This window comes from Myotis myotis, unplaced genomic scaffold (assembly GCF_014108235.1).
Source record: "Myotis myotis isolate mMyoMyo1 unplaced genomic scaffold, mMyoMyo1.p scaffold_m19_p_8, whole genome shotgun sequence".
NCBI lineage: Eukaryota > Metazoa > Chordata > Mammalia > Chiroptera > Vespertilionidae > Myotis > Myotis myotis.
The window spans coordinates 40,977,219-40,995,567 of NW_023416390.1; the positions used below are offsets into that span (position 1 = coordinate 40,977,219).

At 38.1% G+C, this 18,349-nt stretch overlaps 1 protein-coding gene across 11 annotated transcripts in view; it reads right to left on the reverse strand.

Annotated features, from left to right (window-relative positions):
* The window catches only part of OSBPL6 (oxysterol binding protein like 6), a 172,206-nt gene that overhangs the window by 19,206 nt on the left and 134,651 nt on the right, over nt 1-18,349 (reverse strand). For 9 of the 11 annotated variants that reach the window (XM_036320007.1, XM_036320009.1, XM_036320014.1 and 6 more), the window contains 3 exons: nt 13,558-13,723; nt 10,439-10,572; nt 1,524-1,631 (listed from right to left, as the gene is read on the reverse strand). In XM_036320007.1, the coding sequence (XP_036175900.1) occupies nt 1,524-1,631; nt 10,439-10,572; nt 13,558-13,723 (408 nt within the window). The remainder of the gene's footprint in view (nt 1-1,523; nt 1,632-10,438; nt 10,573-13,557; nt 13,724-18,349) is intronic. The other 2 variants (XM_036320015.1, XM_036320013.1) reach the window with 1 other exon arrangement.

The following is an 18,349-nucleotide window of genomic DNA, read 5'->3' on the forward strand; positions in this document are numbered from 1 at the left end:
AGAGTGATGACCACAAGTAATTTTCACTTCCAACTCAGAAATGACTGCATAAATGTTCTTCCAATATGTCTAAAGAATCTAAAAGGCATAGTTGAAAGGTGCTGATACCATGACTTGATTTCAAATTTATGCCGAATATTAAGTGGAATTTAACAAACTGGGTCCCTATCAATACCCCAAACTGACTATAGTAATGAGTTCATTCTCATATACTTATGTCTGTCATTACTAGCTATATTCCAACTAGGATACTAAACCTCAAAAAGTATTTGAAGAAACACTATAAATATTCTAAGAAAACAATCTACAAGACTAATTTTTAAAACAGAATATACAAAAGTCATTTTGCAAGGAAACATGACTAGACTATTAAACCTTATTTCAAACTGTATTTTTTATTCCGTCAGTGATAAATATAATTCTTAACGAAGATATTTAAGTTTCCATTAAAATATGTGTAAGAGAACTGTAATATATACATTCTACATATGTACATTCTAGTAAACATTTCAGGTTTAAAAAGATTCAAACTGAGACTGCTAACTAATATTTAAATGATAGAGTTTTAGAAATACTTCTAGATTATTTCTGGGCAGCTGAGCGAGCATTAGTGTCATCAGAGATCATGGTTACCAGGCAGGTGGGCAACTTCAGAGAAGCTGCGTTGAGATGACATTTCTCAAGGAGTTAGATGGGAGAATTGCTGCACTTGTAGATTTCTAGTAAACATGTTTTTGGCACAAATATGACCTTCATATTAGGTAAAACTCTCACCGACTATATCTAAAGGTCTAATATCACTGCTGCAAAGTGTTAATTCTCATGCGATAAAACAATAATTTTAAAAAGTGTTAAAAAATAATTACACACTAAGTTTAGCCCAAATACTGAATGTTCTCCTATCCTCTTACCATTTCTTCAAAAATTCTTCTGAAAAAATGGAATAAGGGCACCTACCTCAGAGGGCTATTGGGAGTGTCAAATGAGATAACACATGTAAAGGGGTTAGCACAACGCCCAGCACATAATAAGCATTCACTCAACACACATTAGCTATTAATTATCAGCAGCAGCAGCAATAGCAGCACCATTCGTATTATCTTAGAAAGGTCAGACAACTACTTAGATAGGACTTTAAAAATAAACCTTAAGAAAATATTCATTTAGCAATTTCTCAGCTAAACATTAAAAAAAAAAAACATTGCATGAGCCATTTCATAATATGAACATTTCAAATGAAGACTGAGACAGATACAGAAAATTCACCAGATGGAGTAGACATAAACTAAATATTCGGTGGCATCCGGTGAACATAGGAATAGATAAAAATAGACCGTGATCACCAAGAATGACAAGCTCATGTACACCCTTTCCCTCCAAAGAATACTGAACTGCCAGCAACACAAATATTTATGCAGGGAATGATGTTAATAGTGAAAGAACTGTATAAAAATAAACAAAATATGCAGTAGATTTAGATGCTATAAAATAAGTACTCCACATCTATTAAAATTGAGCCTTACCTCATCAGGGCTAGGAATAATATTTACACTGACAACCTGATCACAAATAATAGATTCTGAGTGTATTCTGCTCAACCGACTCCTTAGTTCAGCATTCTGGTTGAGTGCCTTAAAACAACAAAAACCGCACATGTAATTTCAAGTTAATAAGCAAGCATAATACAGAACAAGCACACAGGTACATTTCGGACAACAAAGACTATGATGTCCTTAGCTGTAACTTTTGGAGTCATCATAAGCCTGATCCTACTGGTAAAAAGGAAACAAATGGCTCAGAATTAAGAGATTCATTTTGTGTCATATAAGACTACTACTCAGTAGGTTAGAGGGTTGAAAGAGGTCATGGATTTCATAAAAATGATTCATGGAATTTTCTCTCCCTTAGGTCAGGCCCGTTACACCCAAGCCCATCTACCACCACATATATATTACATTTTAGACCTGGGGATTAAAGCTATTAATTCTTTCAAATTTTTTTGTTCTAGTCTCTAAAGTTTGAAAGCCAGATTGTTACCTTAAAAATTATTTGGAAATGAAATGAACAATGAATTGGCTTTATAGTTTAGAGAATTATTTTTCAGTTTGGTGAAAGAAAATAGTTGTATTTTCATTTTCCAGGAGCACGTAATTAGTACATATGACAATGCAGCAGAACCAAAAGGTGCCTTCACTGAACAGCAGAGACACGGACAAGCGTAATGAAGAACAGAACACAGAAAGGAAACTAACTGCACGTTATCTGCATCACGTTGCTTTCAGCACCAGTAAAACACGGCCTGGAGAGCAGCTCCACACAGCACAGCTGCCTACAGGAGCCCGTGGACAAAGGTGCATGCATCCGATCGATGCAGGGGAGCATCCTCCATATACATGAGAGATGTAGCTAGCCAGAGTCACATCGAGTTTCCAGGACAAGGCCCAGTGAACACAATAAACCAATATACAAATGTCATATAATTATAAGACGGTGCCTATTAAAACACCCAGGATAAAGTATAGTGGCTAATGTCACATTTGCATGGTGCAGTGCATAGTCCTTGAGCATGGAGCACAGAATGGTCTCTGTTCTCTCCCTTCAATCCAGCTTCTGTTTATTGAGAAGAAAATTGTTCACTCACAGCTTTTGGCTTTTGTATAAAGTCTTTAGAACTGGTCAGTAAAATATAACACATTTGGTCTGGTGGAACAGTCAAGTATTGATGGATTAAAGATGGATATAGTCATTACATTTGCAGGTAGGAGGAAATATGTGTCCAGTTTTAATAAATAAACCACGTGCTCCAAGGGAAGAATTCTAATGTCTACATTCTGCAAAGGTGCTCAGGATCATTTTTCTTTTAAAAAAATATTTTTATTAATTTCAGAGAGGAAGGGAGGAGAGAGAGATAGAAACATCAATGATGAGAGAGAATCATTGATTGGCTGCCTCCTACATGCCCCCAACTGGGGATTGAACCTGTAACCCAGGCATGTGCCCTTGACTGGAATCGAATCTGGGACCTTTCAGTCCACAGACCCACATTCTATCCACTGAGCCAAACCAGCTAGGGCAGGGTCATTTTTCTTGGAACAAAATCTCACTTAGCATTTAAAGAGAAAATACTGCATTATTCCTATCCACTGCCACTACTACACACATCCTTATTTGTTCTTTCATTAGTACTCTGTTCAAAGTATATATTGTAAGTTGTCTTAATTACTGAAATAATTGGAACCAGATGTATTTTGCTGTTTTGGATGTTGAAGGCCTGTGGTAGGCTGTTTGATGGTTTTATTTGCAGAATCACAGTCTTGATTTCAGGGTTTCATACACACCTCAACTAATAGTTCCTCCAAAGTGACTGTACTTTCTGTTACCAGTGGAACAGAGTTCATGAAACAACCCCACAAAAACTCAAGGGCAAGGTTAAGTAATGGTTTTCCTTAGGGTGGGAGATTTAAACACAGGTCTGCCATTTATAAGAAACATTTTGTAGAATTGTTTGCTCTGGATATTTAAAAAAGTGAAATTCTCAATTAAGCCCTCATCTTGTCCAATATTCACTGAATGTGATTCTGCCTACAGATATGCATGAAGGCACACAAGATAACCTCTAGCCATTAATACCCATAAGGAATGAGCTAATATTTTTAAAGGAATATTTTATTAATAATATATATGCAGTGGTAGAAAAAAGTTTTACACAGCACAAAAATGCATGGAAATAAATATACTGTCCCAACTCTGACAACCCCAATGGCAGAAAGTGCGAGCATACAACTGAGCATGCAACAGCCCACTTCTGTGCATCTTCCCCGGAAGCTCCTCCTTTTGCCTCGATCGTATGGACTGTTTCTTTTTTTTCTTTTTTAATTATTATTATTATTATTTTATTGCTTAAAGTATTACAACGAGTATTACATATGTCTCCTTCCCCCCTCTCACCCTCCACTTGACATTCCCCCGGCCTCCCCTAGGGACTGTTTCTGATGTTTGCTACAACTAATGAGCTTTGTGGTGTAGAGCTGTCAGGCAGTGCTCAGGACCACATTTATTATTTCCTTCCCTAAAACTCAACTATTTTCTCTGTAATTATATCTCGGAGGCCTTGGGAACATTGAGGAATACAGGTATGTTCAGTGAAATGATGCTGTTAGTGATAATTAATATGGAAGATGCCAGGTTATGGAAGATGCCAGGTTATGGCAGAAACAATGTATGGAATGCATCCAAGGAGCCTGGACGAAGCAAGGAAAAAGGAGGCAGATCCCCAGCCACTCCCATCAGCCAACGAGCAAGAAAAGCTATGGGGACTCGTCAGTAGTAACATTGGTCTACTAGCGGCATGTAGGCCTAACAGGGAGGCTCAGGAACTCTGCCTAGATTCTTCACTGGGCAGGTTCTGTACTTATTCTCACTACTTGCCTTTGTTAATGAACTTGGACTTCACTAAAACTCTCCACATGGTATGTGCATTTCTCCAACATCTCATACACACTCAAGTCTAGTATATCCAAGAAATACACAACTCCTTCCCAAGCTATAAAAGAAGTTATCACCTTGAAGATGTGAGCCAGAGTCAACTGCCCCAATCTCCATCTTTCTGGCTATGAACTACCATTCATCCACCCAACCAAGTAATGGGTGAGAATTTGCCATAGGCTGGGTGAGACTTTGTCATACATACTCTTTACTGAGTGGAATTGTGGGTTCTGGGAAGGCCTGATGGCTGGAGAAGGATATAAAACAGAGGGCAAGATGGAATAATCAGAGACTTAAACTCTTTGGGTCAAAGCAAAACTGGTTCAAAAGGAATGAGAAAATGAGTATGGAAACTGTCCCAGTTAGAGCTACCAAGAATCAAATTCTGGATATCTCTTTAAAATAACCTTGTTTTTTCAATGAAAAAATACATATACTTGGAAAATGTAGTATATTTATAGTATAGTTTATACTATGCTATATTTTGAAAATGCAAAAAGTAGCAATCTATTTTTAAAAACTCATACCTTAATACTCAATCAACCAATCATTGACAGCTTGGTATATTTTTTCCTATGTATTTTTTAGTTTATGCAATGGTGCATACTTCACGTTATACATGCCACTTATTCTCTGCATATAAACATTTATTTTATGGTGCAAAATATTCATAAACATGATTTTAATAGTTGCATAATAAGTGATTATTTCCTATTATTGGCACTTAGGCTGTTACTGAATTTTACTAGACTAAATAAAGCTGCCATGAATGGTCAAGAGCATAATGATTTCTGCATTCAGTTTTACCTCTTAGACTACAGATATCAGCCATGGACCAAAGGGTTAAGGCCTTAATTAATATTGCCAACTCATGTTGATAATTATATTAATTTGAAGCTACTGTATAGCTAAACAAACAAAAAGATTTAAAAGATTCCATGAACAATATCGTTGAACAGAAAAAATTTAGCCAAGTCTCAGGAAACTCTTGAATTCAGAAACAAACAAATATATATGGAACTTTTATCTCAACATTTAATATTTATTTGGGGTATGTGAATGCTCTAGATAGAAAGGATGGTAAATTCTATGATTGGAATTTTAATTATGCTACTCAGTGCCTTAAGCCAAATTTTTTTTAAATTTTTTTAATTGATTTCGGAGAGTAAGGGAGAGAGGAGAGATAGAAACATCAATGATGAGAGAGAATCATTGACCGGCTGCCTTCTGCACATGCCCCACGAGGGATCCAGCCCACAACCTGGGCATGTGCCCTGACCAGGAATTGAACCATTGACTTCCTGGTTCATAGGTCAACGTTCAACTACTGAGCCACCGAGGCCGGGCAATGCTTAAGCCAAATTTTTGCTTACATTTCCATACACACCACAGTTCATTAATTCTAAGATGCACATTTCCCCCCACATTTAACACCTCTGAAGCACTGAGTCACTTTAATTGACAGCAGTTTTTGTTTCTTAGTAGTGCACAAAATGATGGTCCATCTAACAATTGGTGGCATTTTGGTTTAATGAAGTACAGTAATTCTAGATGGAATAGAAGGATCATATTCTGATGCTCACATTTGTATAGACACAACACCCATTGCATTTAGCATAAGCTGTGCACAAATTCTGGGGCCAGAAATCACATTAATAACAGTAATAAAGTATAATGTATTAAAGACAGACTCAAGTTAAGTTGAATCTTTTATTATTATAGTAATCTGGAGTGCTGAGGTTACCTTAGTCTTATTGATACGACTTCAATTTGGTTTCCAGGATTTTACATTCATTGAAACACAAAACTATAGCTGTTGTGAAATAAAGTCATTTATAAAGGGCTAGATGTCACATATAATGGTCTGTTCTACAGGCTTGAATCCAGCATCTGTACTGTCTCTCAGGTGTGAAAGTTACTTTTAAAGTTTCATGGAGGTAAAACAACAGAATTATGTATGCCTTTGTGTACACACAGATCAGGGGAGAAACATTACTTTAGAAGAGGGATTCATTATACTATTGAGTCTTGCAAATTATTACATGCCCAAGGCAGGCAACAATTTAGGCTGAGCCTGTAGTGAAGAATGCTAATTTCATGTATATTATATACTTTGTGCCTTCTAAAAGGATGGAATTTGTCAAGTTGCTATATTTTAAAGCTTTATTAAAAAACAGCATTTTAATCATAAGATATATATCAAATAGGACTTATGTCAAATAAAAAATATGCTTTAAAGATGTTAGACTAGTTTAAGAAGTTATTTAAATACAGTCTATCTACTTCCTTCCCTGTGGGGAGATTTGACTTGCTAACGGGTCATAAAATAAATATCTGGGGATTTAACTGATGACATTTGAATGTGGATCAAAGATGTCTTTAGGCTATCTAAATTCACACTGCAATGTGAAGTTATATTAATATAGAAACATTCAGAACAACTGTCTCAATGTTCTAAAGTTATTTAACATCTGCTTCAATTTTAAGTGCTATATTAAAAGAGGGACAATAAAATTAGAGTTGGCCAACCAAATGATGGCTCTATCAGTTAATTGTTTCCTACCTTTAATGTCTCCTTATTTGCTTTCAGTCTATATGTTATTTGCTGCTAAATCAGATTCTGCTAACCATTTCCTTATTGACTTTATCAAAACTCTTTAACCTTGATCTCAATGGTCATCGCTATCTAGATTCTTCAGCTGCCTCCCTGGGTTTCCATCAAAGGATCCTCTTTTTTTTTTTTTCCCAGCCTGTCCTCTATTTATGTTCTCTGCTGCAGCACCATTGACCCTCTTTTATTCTGACTGAAAACACAATTTATCAACATCTATAACTTCAGCGACATACTGGAGTATCTATCTTTCTCTCCAGCCCAGACCTCTCCCCTGAGCTCAACATCTACATACCTAATTACTTGTTAGATTTCCCACAGTCACATCAGTCTCCACAAAAACCACTCATTATTTACCCTTGCCAAATCAGTTCCTCTTGTAGTCCCTCTCTTGGGGAAAGAACTATCATCTATGCAAGTAAACAACCTAAAAATTAGTTTTGACTCTATCTCCTTGTCCCTTTCTAATAATACTCAGTTGATCTCTGATCCATGCTGATTCTTCCCTCTCAGTGTTTTTGAAATTAATCCCTTCCTTCTACACACCCTGTCACCTCCCTAGTTCAGGCCTGCACTATCTTAAACATCTTAGAGTCTGCCCAACTGATTTTGCCTTAATTTTATCTATCTTCCATACTGTACCAATAATCTTTCTAATATGCAAAAACATGTAGCAATATTTCCAATTTCTAAAATTCTTATTTCACTCATTAGTTAAAATTAAGGCCTCCCTAACACTGACAAGATAAATCTCAATTCCTTTGTGTGGTCCTTAATGAACTGATCCCTACCTGCTTAACTCCTCTTCCTAGACTAATGCTTCCTGTTCACTCCATGTTATTGCCATTCTCCAGATAGCTCTCCAGTGGTCTAACCATGGAGAATGATTCTTCAAAGAGTGAACTGACAGTAAACTTAAATGTTTAAGCCAAGGCTACAGTGAGTTGCAAAAGAAAGACCAGCCTCAGAGGTGATGGGAATAGGATTGGTTCAATGGGAAGGTAGAGATTGACACTAGAGTGTGAACATAGCCAAAATGCTGTGATAATACATAATTAGAAGAACTGAATTGTTGTGAATAGGGTATAACTAACCATCTTTATAGTACCAAATTATTTTTTACATCTTTTGAGGATAAAATTGAGCATTTTGGTTAAAAAAATATAAGAACAACAAAAATCTATTGAGGCTCTAGGTCTAGATGTAAGTAAATATGTTTTGATGAGGGAAGGAAATATTTAACCCAAAGGATGCAAAGTTGATATAATTTTGCTGTATTTTACTTTTGACATGTTAACATCAGGTCCTTCCCTGTGAGCCTCTGCTGTATATTCAGGCCTAATTCAAGGCTCAGTTCCTTCTGAGCTGTGACTCTGCTCACAGCTCAGAGCTCCTCCATTCCTCTGAATAACCAAAGCCCTGGGAATCTGCACCATCCACGTTCCAATGTGAATGGACTACAGCATGGTCTGCTTAACTGTTTCCTGATAAACACTGTTCATCTCATGAGTCAGATCATGAGCTTCCTGGGAACATGGCCAGGGCTACTTCGATGTTGCTATTCCACACCTTGCATCGTGTTTCATATATGGTCAGTTGAGTGAAATGAATAAAAGAATAAACAAATGAGTAACTTTAAAAATTTCTCTTTCTCATCGTTTCTAATCTCACTGGGTACCCCAACCCAGACCTCTATTTGCCATTCTCTGTCTTACCAACAAGTAAATAAAAGCAAGCAAGCAAGCAAAAATCAAACACATTTTCTTGTTTTTCTTATTACTGAGCCTCCACAAACAGAAACATCTTAAGGAAACATTGCAGCATGTAGGGGCAAGAGTGCATTTTACGTTTACAAGACGACATTTACATGTTTACTTCACCATTATTTTGATCTTCTGATTCATGAGACTCTTAGAATAGTTATTTAGAAGGTCAATTAACATGGACTCATAGCATGTATTTGTAACAAATACATGCCATGAGAGTTGTCCAGGGAAAACCATTAATGTGCTTATGAGCAAAACCCTCTGCAGACTGGCACATAGTTGCTGCTTTTGATGCTCATGCTCCCAAGTCCCTAGTTTTGCACTGGAAGCAGGATATGCACCTTAACTGGCAGTGTTTCACCTTAACTGAACACAGAAAACATGGTCCAGATAACAGCACTCAATAACATGAAACTTCACATTGAAAAGAAACTGACAGTTCAGGTACATAAAACATGGCGAGACGGTTTCAGTCTAATTCCTAGGGATTGAGGGAAAGTGTTCAAGCAGGAGCTGACCCACATGGAAAACCACTTACCCAGGATTTGCTTGCTCCTTCACTCTGATCCAAGGCACCAGGAAGTGAACAATATTTTATATAAACACTGAGTTCTCACGCAAAATCACATAACAGCATTGAATTCTCGAAATTTTTAAAAGTGCATTTATAAACTAAAGAAAATATTAATTTCAGAGCAAGTACTCAGTGTAAAAAAAGCATAAGTATAGCATTAAAGGCTTTTAATCAGAAATTTCAACTTTGAAATACATGGGGTTGAATTGATATTCATAAGATAAATTTAATATATATTGAATACTACATAATGAATAGGTATTCAATATATATATAATATATATTGAAATATGAAAGTATAACTTCAGAGAACATAACTTAAATAGGAAGAAAACCCTAAGAGTACAAATCAGGAAAAAAGAGGTATAACAGTAATCAGTAATTTTCAACAGATTGAAATGTATTTTAAGTGGAAAAAATATTAAGTATGGAATACCTAGTAGATTTAAAAAATATGTATATTTTTATTGATTTCAGAAAGGAAAGGGAGAGAAAGACAGAAACATCAATGATGAGAGAATCATTGATCAGCTGCCTCCTGCATGCCCCCTATTGGGGATCAAGTCCACAACCCAGGCATGTGAATCAAACCCAGGACTGTTCAGTCCCCAGGCCAAAGTTCTGTACATTGAGCCAAACTGGCTAGGGCCCTAGTAGATTTTGTTCTAACATTGGATTGAATATATTCCTGACCATATTTTAGGCGTGTAAACCATGTATATAAATGCATGATTCTTTTTCTTTAAACCAGAGACTGCCTTATACATAACCATGAAGAGGCATTAAAAGTATTCAATCAGCCAAAATCATTATATATTTGCAAGTAAGTTTGGTTGATTTCACTCTTACCTTGACATTTTATGGGAAAAAAGTAATAATATTTAATACTGATACTCAATGTCTGAGGAGACTTACAGTCTCATGACCAACTGCCTCCACCCCCATTTGTGCCATACAGGGATGGGAATATGTTATGAGCTTGAAACACACATTCTCGTTTACCTGAGACAGTGACTGTCGGAGTCGTGCCATCTGTGTGCTGTGGCCTTTATTGTGATCCTGCTCAGAAACCATCTGCTTAAGCTTCTCCTTCTCTATAGCTATGCTATTAAATGCAGACTTCAAAAGGGAATGAACTGGGTGGGGAGAAAAGCGAAAAACAGAGATCAAATCGGTCCAGAAAGAATGTCCAAAATTATAAACTTTTTTTGCATTTTAAGTCGTGCATAGATGTTTTCTGGAAAGGTTATATTACAGCCTAATTAAAAGTCAGCTTTAATACTGAATCTATCATAATACTTATACAAAAAACAAATATGGTAATGGTAATTATTCAGGATGAATAGCATTTCATACCAGATAAGCCAACAAAGACTTGGGAGCAGCATACCAATTCTAATATCAATATTTATACATTAATTCACAATTCCTAGAAGGAAAAGGGAACAAGTTTTACTGTGCCATAACTGATGAGAGCATCTGAGCAGTTCTGTGTACCATGAAGACACATGCACATTATTTAGAACTATCCAAAAATTATTTCCCAAAAGTGTACACCCCAAAGAGAGCATTTTATAAGTCCTGCCTGTAAGGACAGAAAAAAAGGCTTTCTTTTTCTTTGCTGTAGCCTTCTACAGTTTATGAGAAGCACCTGGCAATTAAACCCTAAGAGTGTTAGCTCCTCTGATTCAAAGAGCCCCTCTGCTCAAACTGTGAGACAAGATAAGCTACTCTCAAGGCTACATTCTTGCATACCCCTCCTCCCTGCTGTTTTTACAACTCAGGGATAATTCGCACCAAGGGGTCTCTAGTTAGTAAAAAGTTCCCTTCCCCCATTCTCTTCAAACACGCCTCTTTTAAAGTTTTAATAACTTTTATTCTAAACATGTTTTACAGGCTTAGGAAAAATACTGATAAGACACCTCCCTAGGACACCTGCCTGGACTGTCTCCTGAAAAACAAACCAACAATAATTTTTTCAAGACAACCTCCCTGATGTCTACTCAACTTCAGCCCAAAATTCCCCTCCCTTCCTTGTTGCTTAGCTACAGCCTCTGCTTAGAAGAGCAGGCTGCCATTTACTTCTTGCCCTGTATTGATTAGCAATACTTGGTCCTTTCCCTTGAGGGAAAGTAAAATAAACTTCCTCTCTACATCTCTTCTTTTCATTGTGAATTCCTTCACACCCCGAATCACCAGCCACACCTTATCACTGCCAACAAAAAAACAGGCAGCTGATCTAGAAAGTGCTTACTAGTTCTCTTTGAGTTAGGAACTGATTTGGTCTTAAGAACAGTACCTGCAATCCTTTCTTAGCCAGGAATATCTTGATGTTAGAAGTATTTTGATTTAAAAGTAACAATAAAAACTCTAGTTCCCTTCCCAACTCCTGCACACCTAACAACATACATTGGTGTAATCTGCAGCAGTCTTTAATTTTAAATTACAAAAGGTTGAATTTACAACTCTCATCGTTACCATAACAGAATTGCTATAATATTCAAGATCTACTAAAAAGAGGAATTTCCTTATTTGAGAAAGGTTATTTTTTAGAAGTGGAAAATTTTAGCATAAAGACTGGCCCATATTAAAGAGGAAAAATGGTGGGATAACAAGGGACTCACAACCTATTGATTTATTGCTACATTCCCTCCATCATCAATTTAAAGGTAATAACCTGATAGCTGGAACACATCAATCCCACCGGCAGCTGTAAAAGCAGACTCAGTCATTTCAAAATCCATAATTCTTCCTAAAGGGTTCACTCAACAGTCACAGAGAAGCCCTTTCTTTTTCCTAGCACAGTTGAAAAGAAAATACGTTGTTTCAAAAGGCTTTAAAATTCTGTTGAAACTTGGATTTCCTGAAAGCCTCAGGATTGCAACTATATTCACAAAGCTTTCCTGGGACTACCTTCAAATGTACTCATCTCCCTTAAGCAGCTACTCACATTGTCTCGTTCTACCTACTCCTACACTCCCTCTCCCAAGATGAGTAAAAGTTACTGGCTCTACTGACCGTAATCAATGCTATTTTATAAGCAAAATAATATTACTCTAGACTAGTGACATAATTAGCATCCAGCTAAGAAATGTAATAAAGGTGTACTAGGAGTAAAAGAGCAGGTGAAAGAGGGTTGGCATTCCAACTGAGAAACCTATAGAGGAAAAGGGGGGAAGATGTTTTAGCTTTGTTGTTGTAGGATAATAGAATTAAAGAAACATCTGATGGTATATCTGTGCTGATGGTTTGAGAATACAAATTTTTGTTGACTTCAACACTCCCAGCCGGGCTGGCCTGGCTCAGTGGTTGAGCATCAACCTATGAACCAAGCAATTCCCAGTCAGGGCACATGCCTGGGCTGCGGGCTCCATCCCTATCGTGGGGCAAGCAGGAAGCAGCCGATTCATGTCTCTCTTTCATCAGTTTCTATCTCTCCTCTCTCCCTCTCCCTTCCTCTCTGAAATCAATAAAAATATAGTTAAAACAAAAGCATTCCGAGAGGTGCCCTCCATGTGCTCCCTTTGGTTTCCTGCACCACCTGGCTCTTGAGTATTGGCTGAGATGCTCCATTTAACACACACTTTCAAGAATAATTTAGCCGAAACCGGTTTGGCTCAGTGGATAGAGCGTCGGCCTGCGGACTGAAAGGTCCCAGGTTCGATTCCGGTCAAGGGCATGTACCTGGGTTGCGGGCACATCCCCAGTGGGAGATGTGCAGGAGGCAGCTGATCGATGTTTCTCTCTCATCGATGTTTCTGACTGTCTATCTCTCTCCCTTCCTCTCTGTAAAAAATCAATAAAATATATTAAAAAAAAAAAAAAAAAAAGAATAATTTATAACCTGGCCTGTCCAGGATAACTCTTTTTGTCTTTCTTCCTTCCTCGCTGCCCCACCACCAATGACACTTTCTTTACTCAGTCAAAACAGTAAACCTATGATTTGTGTTGTCCCAAGATGTAGGCGTCGTATCCTACTGCATTCTGTATATAGAATTCCAACCAGTACATAAACCATTTCATCTTTCCCCATGACCACCTAGACAAGGATAAAGGAGTAAATGGCAATCTCTCGTCAAAGAAGAGTACTTCTTGAAAGGGCACGTTAGAGTTGGTGTTACCTTTCTGTGCAATTAGACAGAATTCTTCTTGAAGTTTTGTATAATCTGTTGAACTTTCCAGAGGGTCAGTGAGGTGGCTAGGGGGAGTCTGAAATTCAATGTCTGCACAAAGGTTGGGGTTGGAGGAGTGCAAGCGAACCGGTGACATGGTGGCACTGAAAGGAACCTGAAAGGGGAAGATACGAATCGTTAATGAGCAACAGTACACTGTGCATTCTCACACACAGAAAAGATCTCTTCCCGTCTTCCAAATAACAGATTCCTCTCTGGTGACACACACGGAGACACCCGGTACTCATTTACTTTGCAGGTGGTGGGGTGGGAGGAAGTCTCATTTCCCATAGTGGATTTAGGACTGCGACTGACTCACTGGCTTTTCACTGGTACAGGGTGAGGTGACTTCAGAATGACAGCAAGAAAAGGCACAATTCCAGATAAGTTTCAGCTCTGAACCCACAGCTGTATCTAAAAAACCAATGGCAGAAAACGCTAAACTGTGACGTGGCTGTCTTTGTCTTACAAGGTCTGGGTACTCGTGGCAGAGGACTTTTTATGCTCACTGCTTTCTGAGCTCACCCACCAGGTAAAAATTCAGAGGTGCATATGCAGGAAAATTTACTTGGCCCATAGCCATTAGATAAAACATAAATAAGTTTAGTAGTAAATATAATGGCTTAGAGAGACTCACAATTAAGTTTGAAATTGATTTATCAAAATGTTTGTAAATGACATATATATTGCATAATTTACGGTAGTTTACCTTTGTATCTTAACACAATGCTGTTACATGTATAAGCATGGCTTATTAACTGGCCAATATGGAAAAGCATTAAGTAAAAAAAGTCATATTACTATAGATTTTTCCAAATGGCTAGAGATACCTCCCTGTCCAGGCTGGATCTGGACTAGATTTGTGATGGGTGAAGGCAAAGCACCTTGCCCTCTCTTTCTAGAACATTCTACCTGACCATTACAAATGCTGTCAGCCAAACATTCTCGGAAAAATACCAATTCCTCTTGTAAATAAGACTAGCAACCTCCCCTAGCTCTTATTGCACAGATGTTCATTCAATTATCTTTAAGAACCAGACTCTTAGACTCCTTTGCAAGCTGAATTTTATATAAATGATAGCATTACTCATATCCTCTATCTAACGGAAAATATGCTGTGGGAGGAAGAAACCAATATCTTGTCTGGTGTTTATGTATCTCAGAACCTTGTCCTTTCCCCCCATTTTTTAATATTTGCTTTAAACTTCCTGACAGAAAAAGAGAGAATGAACATAAATGAGTGCACGTGCATGGCGGATACAGAGGCCAGACAAAGGAGTTGGAGAGAACCAAAAAATCTGACCAAGCTGTAGTTTGTGGATCTAGGGTAAGGGCAGTTGAGACTGGACAGAGGGTCCTCTGGATGTAACTTTGCCTTGGTAGGAAGTTATATATCTCAAAAGATACCAAGGCTTCCTGGGGAAGGAAGTGAGCATGAAGCTTTCCCCCTAAATTCAGCTACCCTAACCATGTGAACGCATTATCTGAATCATTTGGTATCTGGGTTTATCAAAGTAACTATCTCGTCCTCCATGGGGACCCTGGCTGCACTGGGCTGGGAGATGTGCAAAGTTCCTTCATCTCAACAAGCTCAGTTTCTGACTGGCCACAGAAGAGACGCACACATGCACGGGCATACACACCATGGCAGAGAAGCTATTTGAAAGAATGGAGTCCTTAGGCTTCATACTTTGCTGGAATCCTGTCCAGGTCACTTGTGAGAACAATAACTGAAGTCCTTTGGGGATGCTTATAAAGGAATGGGGTTTATATGGACGAGTATTTAAAGATAAAGGAAATTTCTGACCTTCACTGTAGTGATGCTAAATCTAGAAAGAGCAGTCAGTCCATAGCCCTCTAGGAGGACAAAGAAAATCCATGGGAAGCATAGTGGAGATCAGGAGGTCCTGGGGAGAGGCTGTACCTTGAGGAAATGTGTAAGTCAGAAAGTTCCAGATTTAAGGATATGGTTTCCCAATACAAAGAACTAGAAGAGCACTGAGAAACAGGAATGTGGGTGTTTGGTGATGGGGAATGTAATGCGTTGACGATCAAGGAAAGGGGTTTTAGCTACACTCGGTGTCCTCAACACTCGAAGGACTGGCCTGGCATTGAAGAGGGGTGTCATCCCTGGCATTGGAGAGAGGTGGGTAGGGAGGTGGCTGTGAGAGCTGGTGAGAGGCTTCAATGGGAGACATGGTACAGTGGAGGCCCAGGGAGCACAGTAAGGACCCAGCTTGTCCCTGAGATCACAGCCTCTCTACTAAAATTTGGAATCAGCCGAGACCGGTTTGGCTTAGTGGATAGAGCGTCGGCCTGCGGACTGAAAGATCCCAGGTTCGATTCCGGTCAAGGGCATGTACCTGGGTTGCGGGCACATCCCCAGTAGGAGATGTGCAGGAGGCAGCTGATCGATGTTTCTCTCTCATTGATGTTTCTGGCTCTCTATCTCTCTCCCTTCCTCTCTGTAAAAAAGCAATAAAATATATTTAAAAAATAAATAAATAAAAAATAAAATTTGGAATCAGATTCTCAGAAGAAAAACATAAATTACAAATTTATATTTTGAACATACTGGAAGTTTAAATTGGCAATTAAACCAGTCAAAGTGGGTTTGTATATAACTCCCAGGGAAAGACATCTGGAATGCTGCATTCCAACTGCATTCAGGCCCCTGGGGTAATGAAAACTAATTTTTATATGTTTCCTACTGAAAATGTTTATATTGATATCTTCTTTGTTGTTGTTGTTAAAAGAAGTGCATGGAATGAGCCATCTGATAGAATTCATGAAACGAAGTTGAGAATACAAAGTGGAATGTGTTAATCTAACTCTAATTGAGTATCTCTTCAGTCTGGGGACTTAGTATTTTACTCATCCATCTAGTTATTATGGGATTACAAAGTTCAAGTGGCAACTAGGTTCTCCGTCAGTGATGGCTGGAATGGGAGCTGTCTGCAGCTCTCAATGTTTGTACCCAGAACCCTCAGCACTGAATGTGGCCTTTGCAGCCTGCTCAGGAAAGAAATATAGGGCTTTCCTTGAAACCCTGTGACAGGGAGGAAGCCTGACCCTGGAATGTTCTGGTACCAATGACCACAGCTTGGAATGGAGATGTTAGGAGATGCTTTTAACACATGTCCGTGAAGAAATTAAAAGACAAATGGGTTGACAGGGAGCTACTGGCACTGAAATTTAGCAATGACGAATATGTATGAATAAGAGAAAACACAACAGCAGGTCTAAGTGCAGATGACTCAGAGCCAGTAGAAAGGTCCGCTGCTGTCATTCTGCGTTGTGTGTACAGGGACCCCATGGGGAGTGCTGACTGCCTGGGACGCTCAGAGTCCATCCATGCAGAGGGGCCAGTGTTTCTCCTTTTCCACCCCTATTCTGTTGGGTCTGGCTGATGTTGCAAGTAGTCCATTTGGACGTTAGTGCTAGGGAACAAGAATAAATCTCTGAAACATCTCCTTGGGTGCACTTTTCATTGGCAGCCAATCTTAGCTGCCCCAGACACCCAAGTGGGCAAGAAAAACGAGTGACCAGTAGTCATTTGGAAGAATTATAAGTAAAAGTACTGGCAGGTTAGGATGGGCTCAAAATAGGTGGGATAACTTTAGTGTTGGGAAGAGGAAAGAGAGCCACTGTAATAAAAGAAATAGGGTGAGTCACCAGTGTCAGGTCACTGAGTTATGGGTGAGGGGCCAAGGGGGCCCGCTGAGGGTCCTGCTAGATGTTGCTATGCTCGGGTGTGCATGAAGTTATAAATTTCAGAGGGTCTAGAATAACTCCCTCTTCCCCAAGCTATTCCTGAATTCATTGCTAAATGTTGCCAGTAACTTTTCTCATTAGATGCATCTAGGTTATTCTTAACTTCTATGGTCACGGCTACCCTGAGAGGTATGCATAAATACTTTTATCTTTTAAAAGCTTTTTCTCTTCTATTCTCAACTTTAAAAAAATATAAACCCATTCTATTCAAATAGGTTCTATTTCCAGCTTTATTATATTCACTGTATGTATCTGCCATTAAAAAATGAACACAGTGGAAACATTCACTTCCCTACATGCCATCTTAGAAGTACATTATTTAAGGAAACATTAGTATTTTTCTTTCTATGCTGAGATTCTGTTCCCTAATAATCACCTGATTTCTTTACTTATAAATGAAATATTACATTTAAGAATTATTTAACAGATTATACATCTCTTTACCATGTAGGTGGCATGTACTTTATTCATCTGCATTTGAGTATATGCATAAGATATACATTAATATGAAACTGATTTCAATAATTTGTTTGTTCTAAAATTCAAAAAATGTGAGTTTAAGAGCCAGTCCCCTAATAAATTCCAAGTCACTGGTTCATTTCATAATCAAAGCAATTCTGTTTCTTGAACAATCCAGCTACGTACCTCAATAAAATGCAAGTCAGTTGCCAATCATAAAGTAGAAAACCAATCTTTGCACCAGTACCCATTCTCCTATTAATACAACAAAAACCTTTCCATATTTATCAGAAATTCTAATCTTAAATTATACTCCACCACTAGCAAGAGTAAAACTATTATTAACTTAAGACCCTATCTAATAGCCAAAAAAACTAACATACATAATTGTTATGAGCTTGTACTCTATTTTTAAAAGTGGATAGGATGTCATACTTTAAGCAAATATTATGATTTACTTTTATCCAGCAAAGGGTTCTTGTATTTGCAAGTTCTACTTTATACTCCA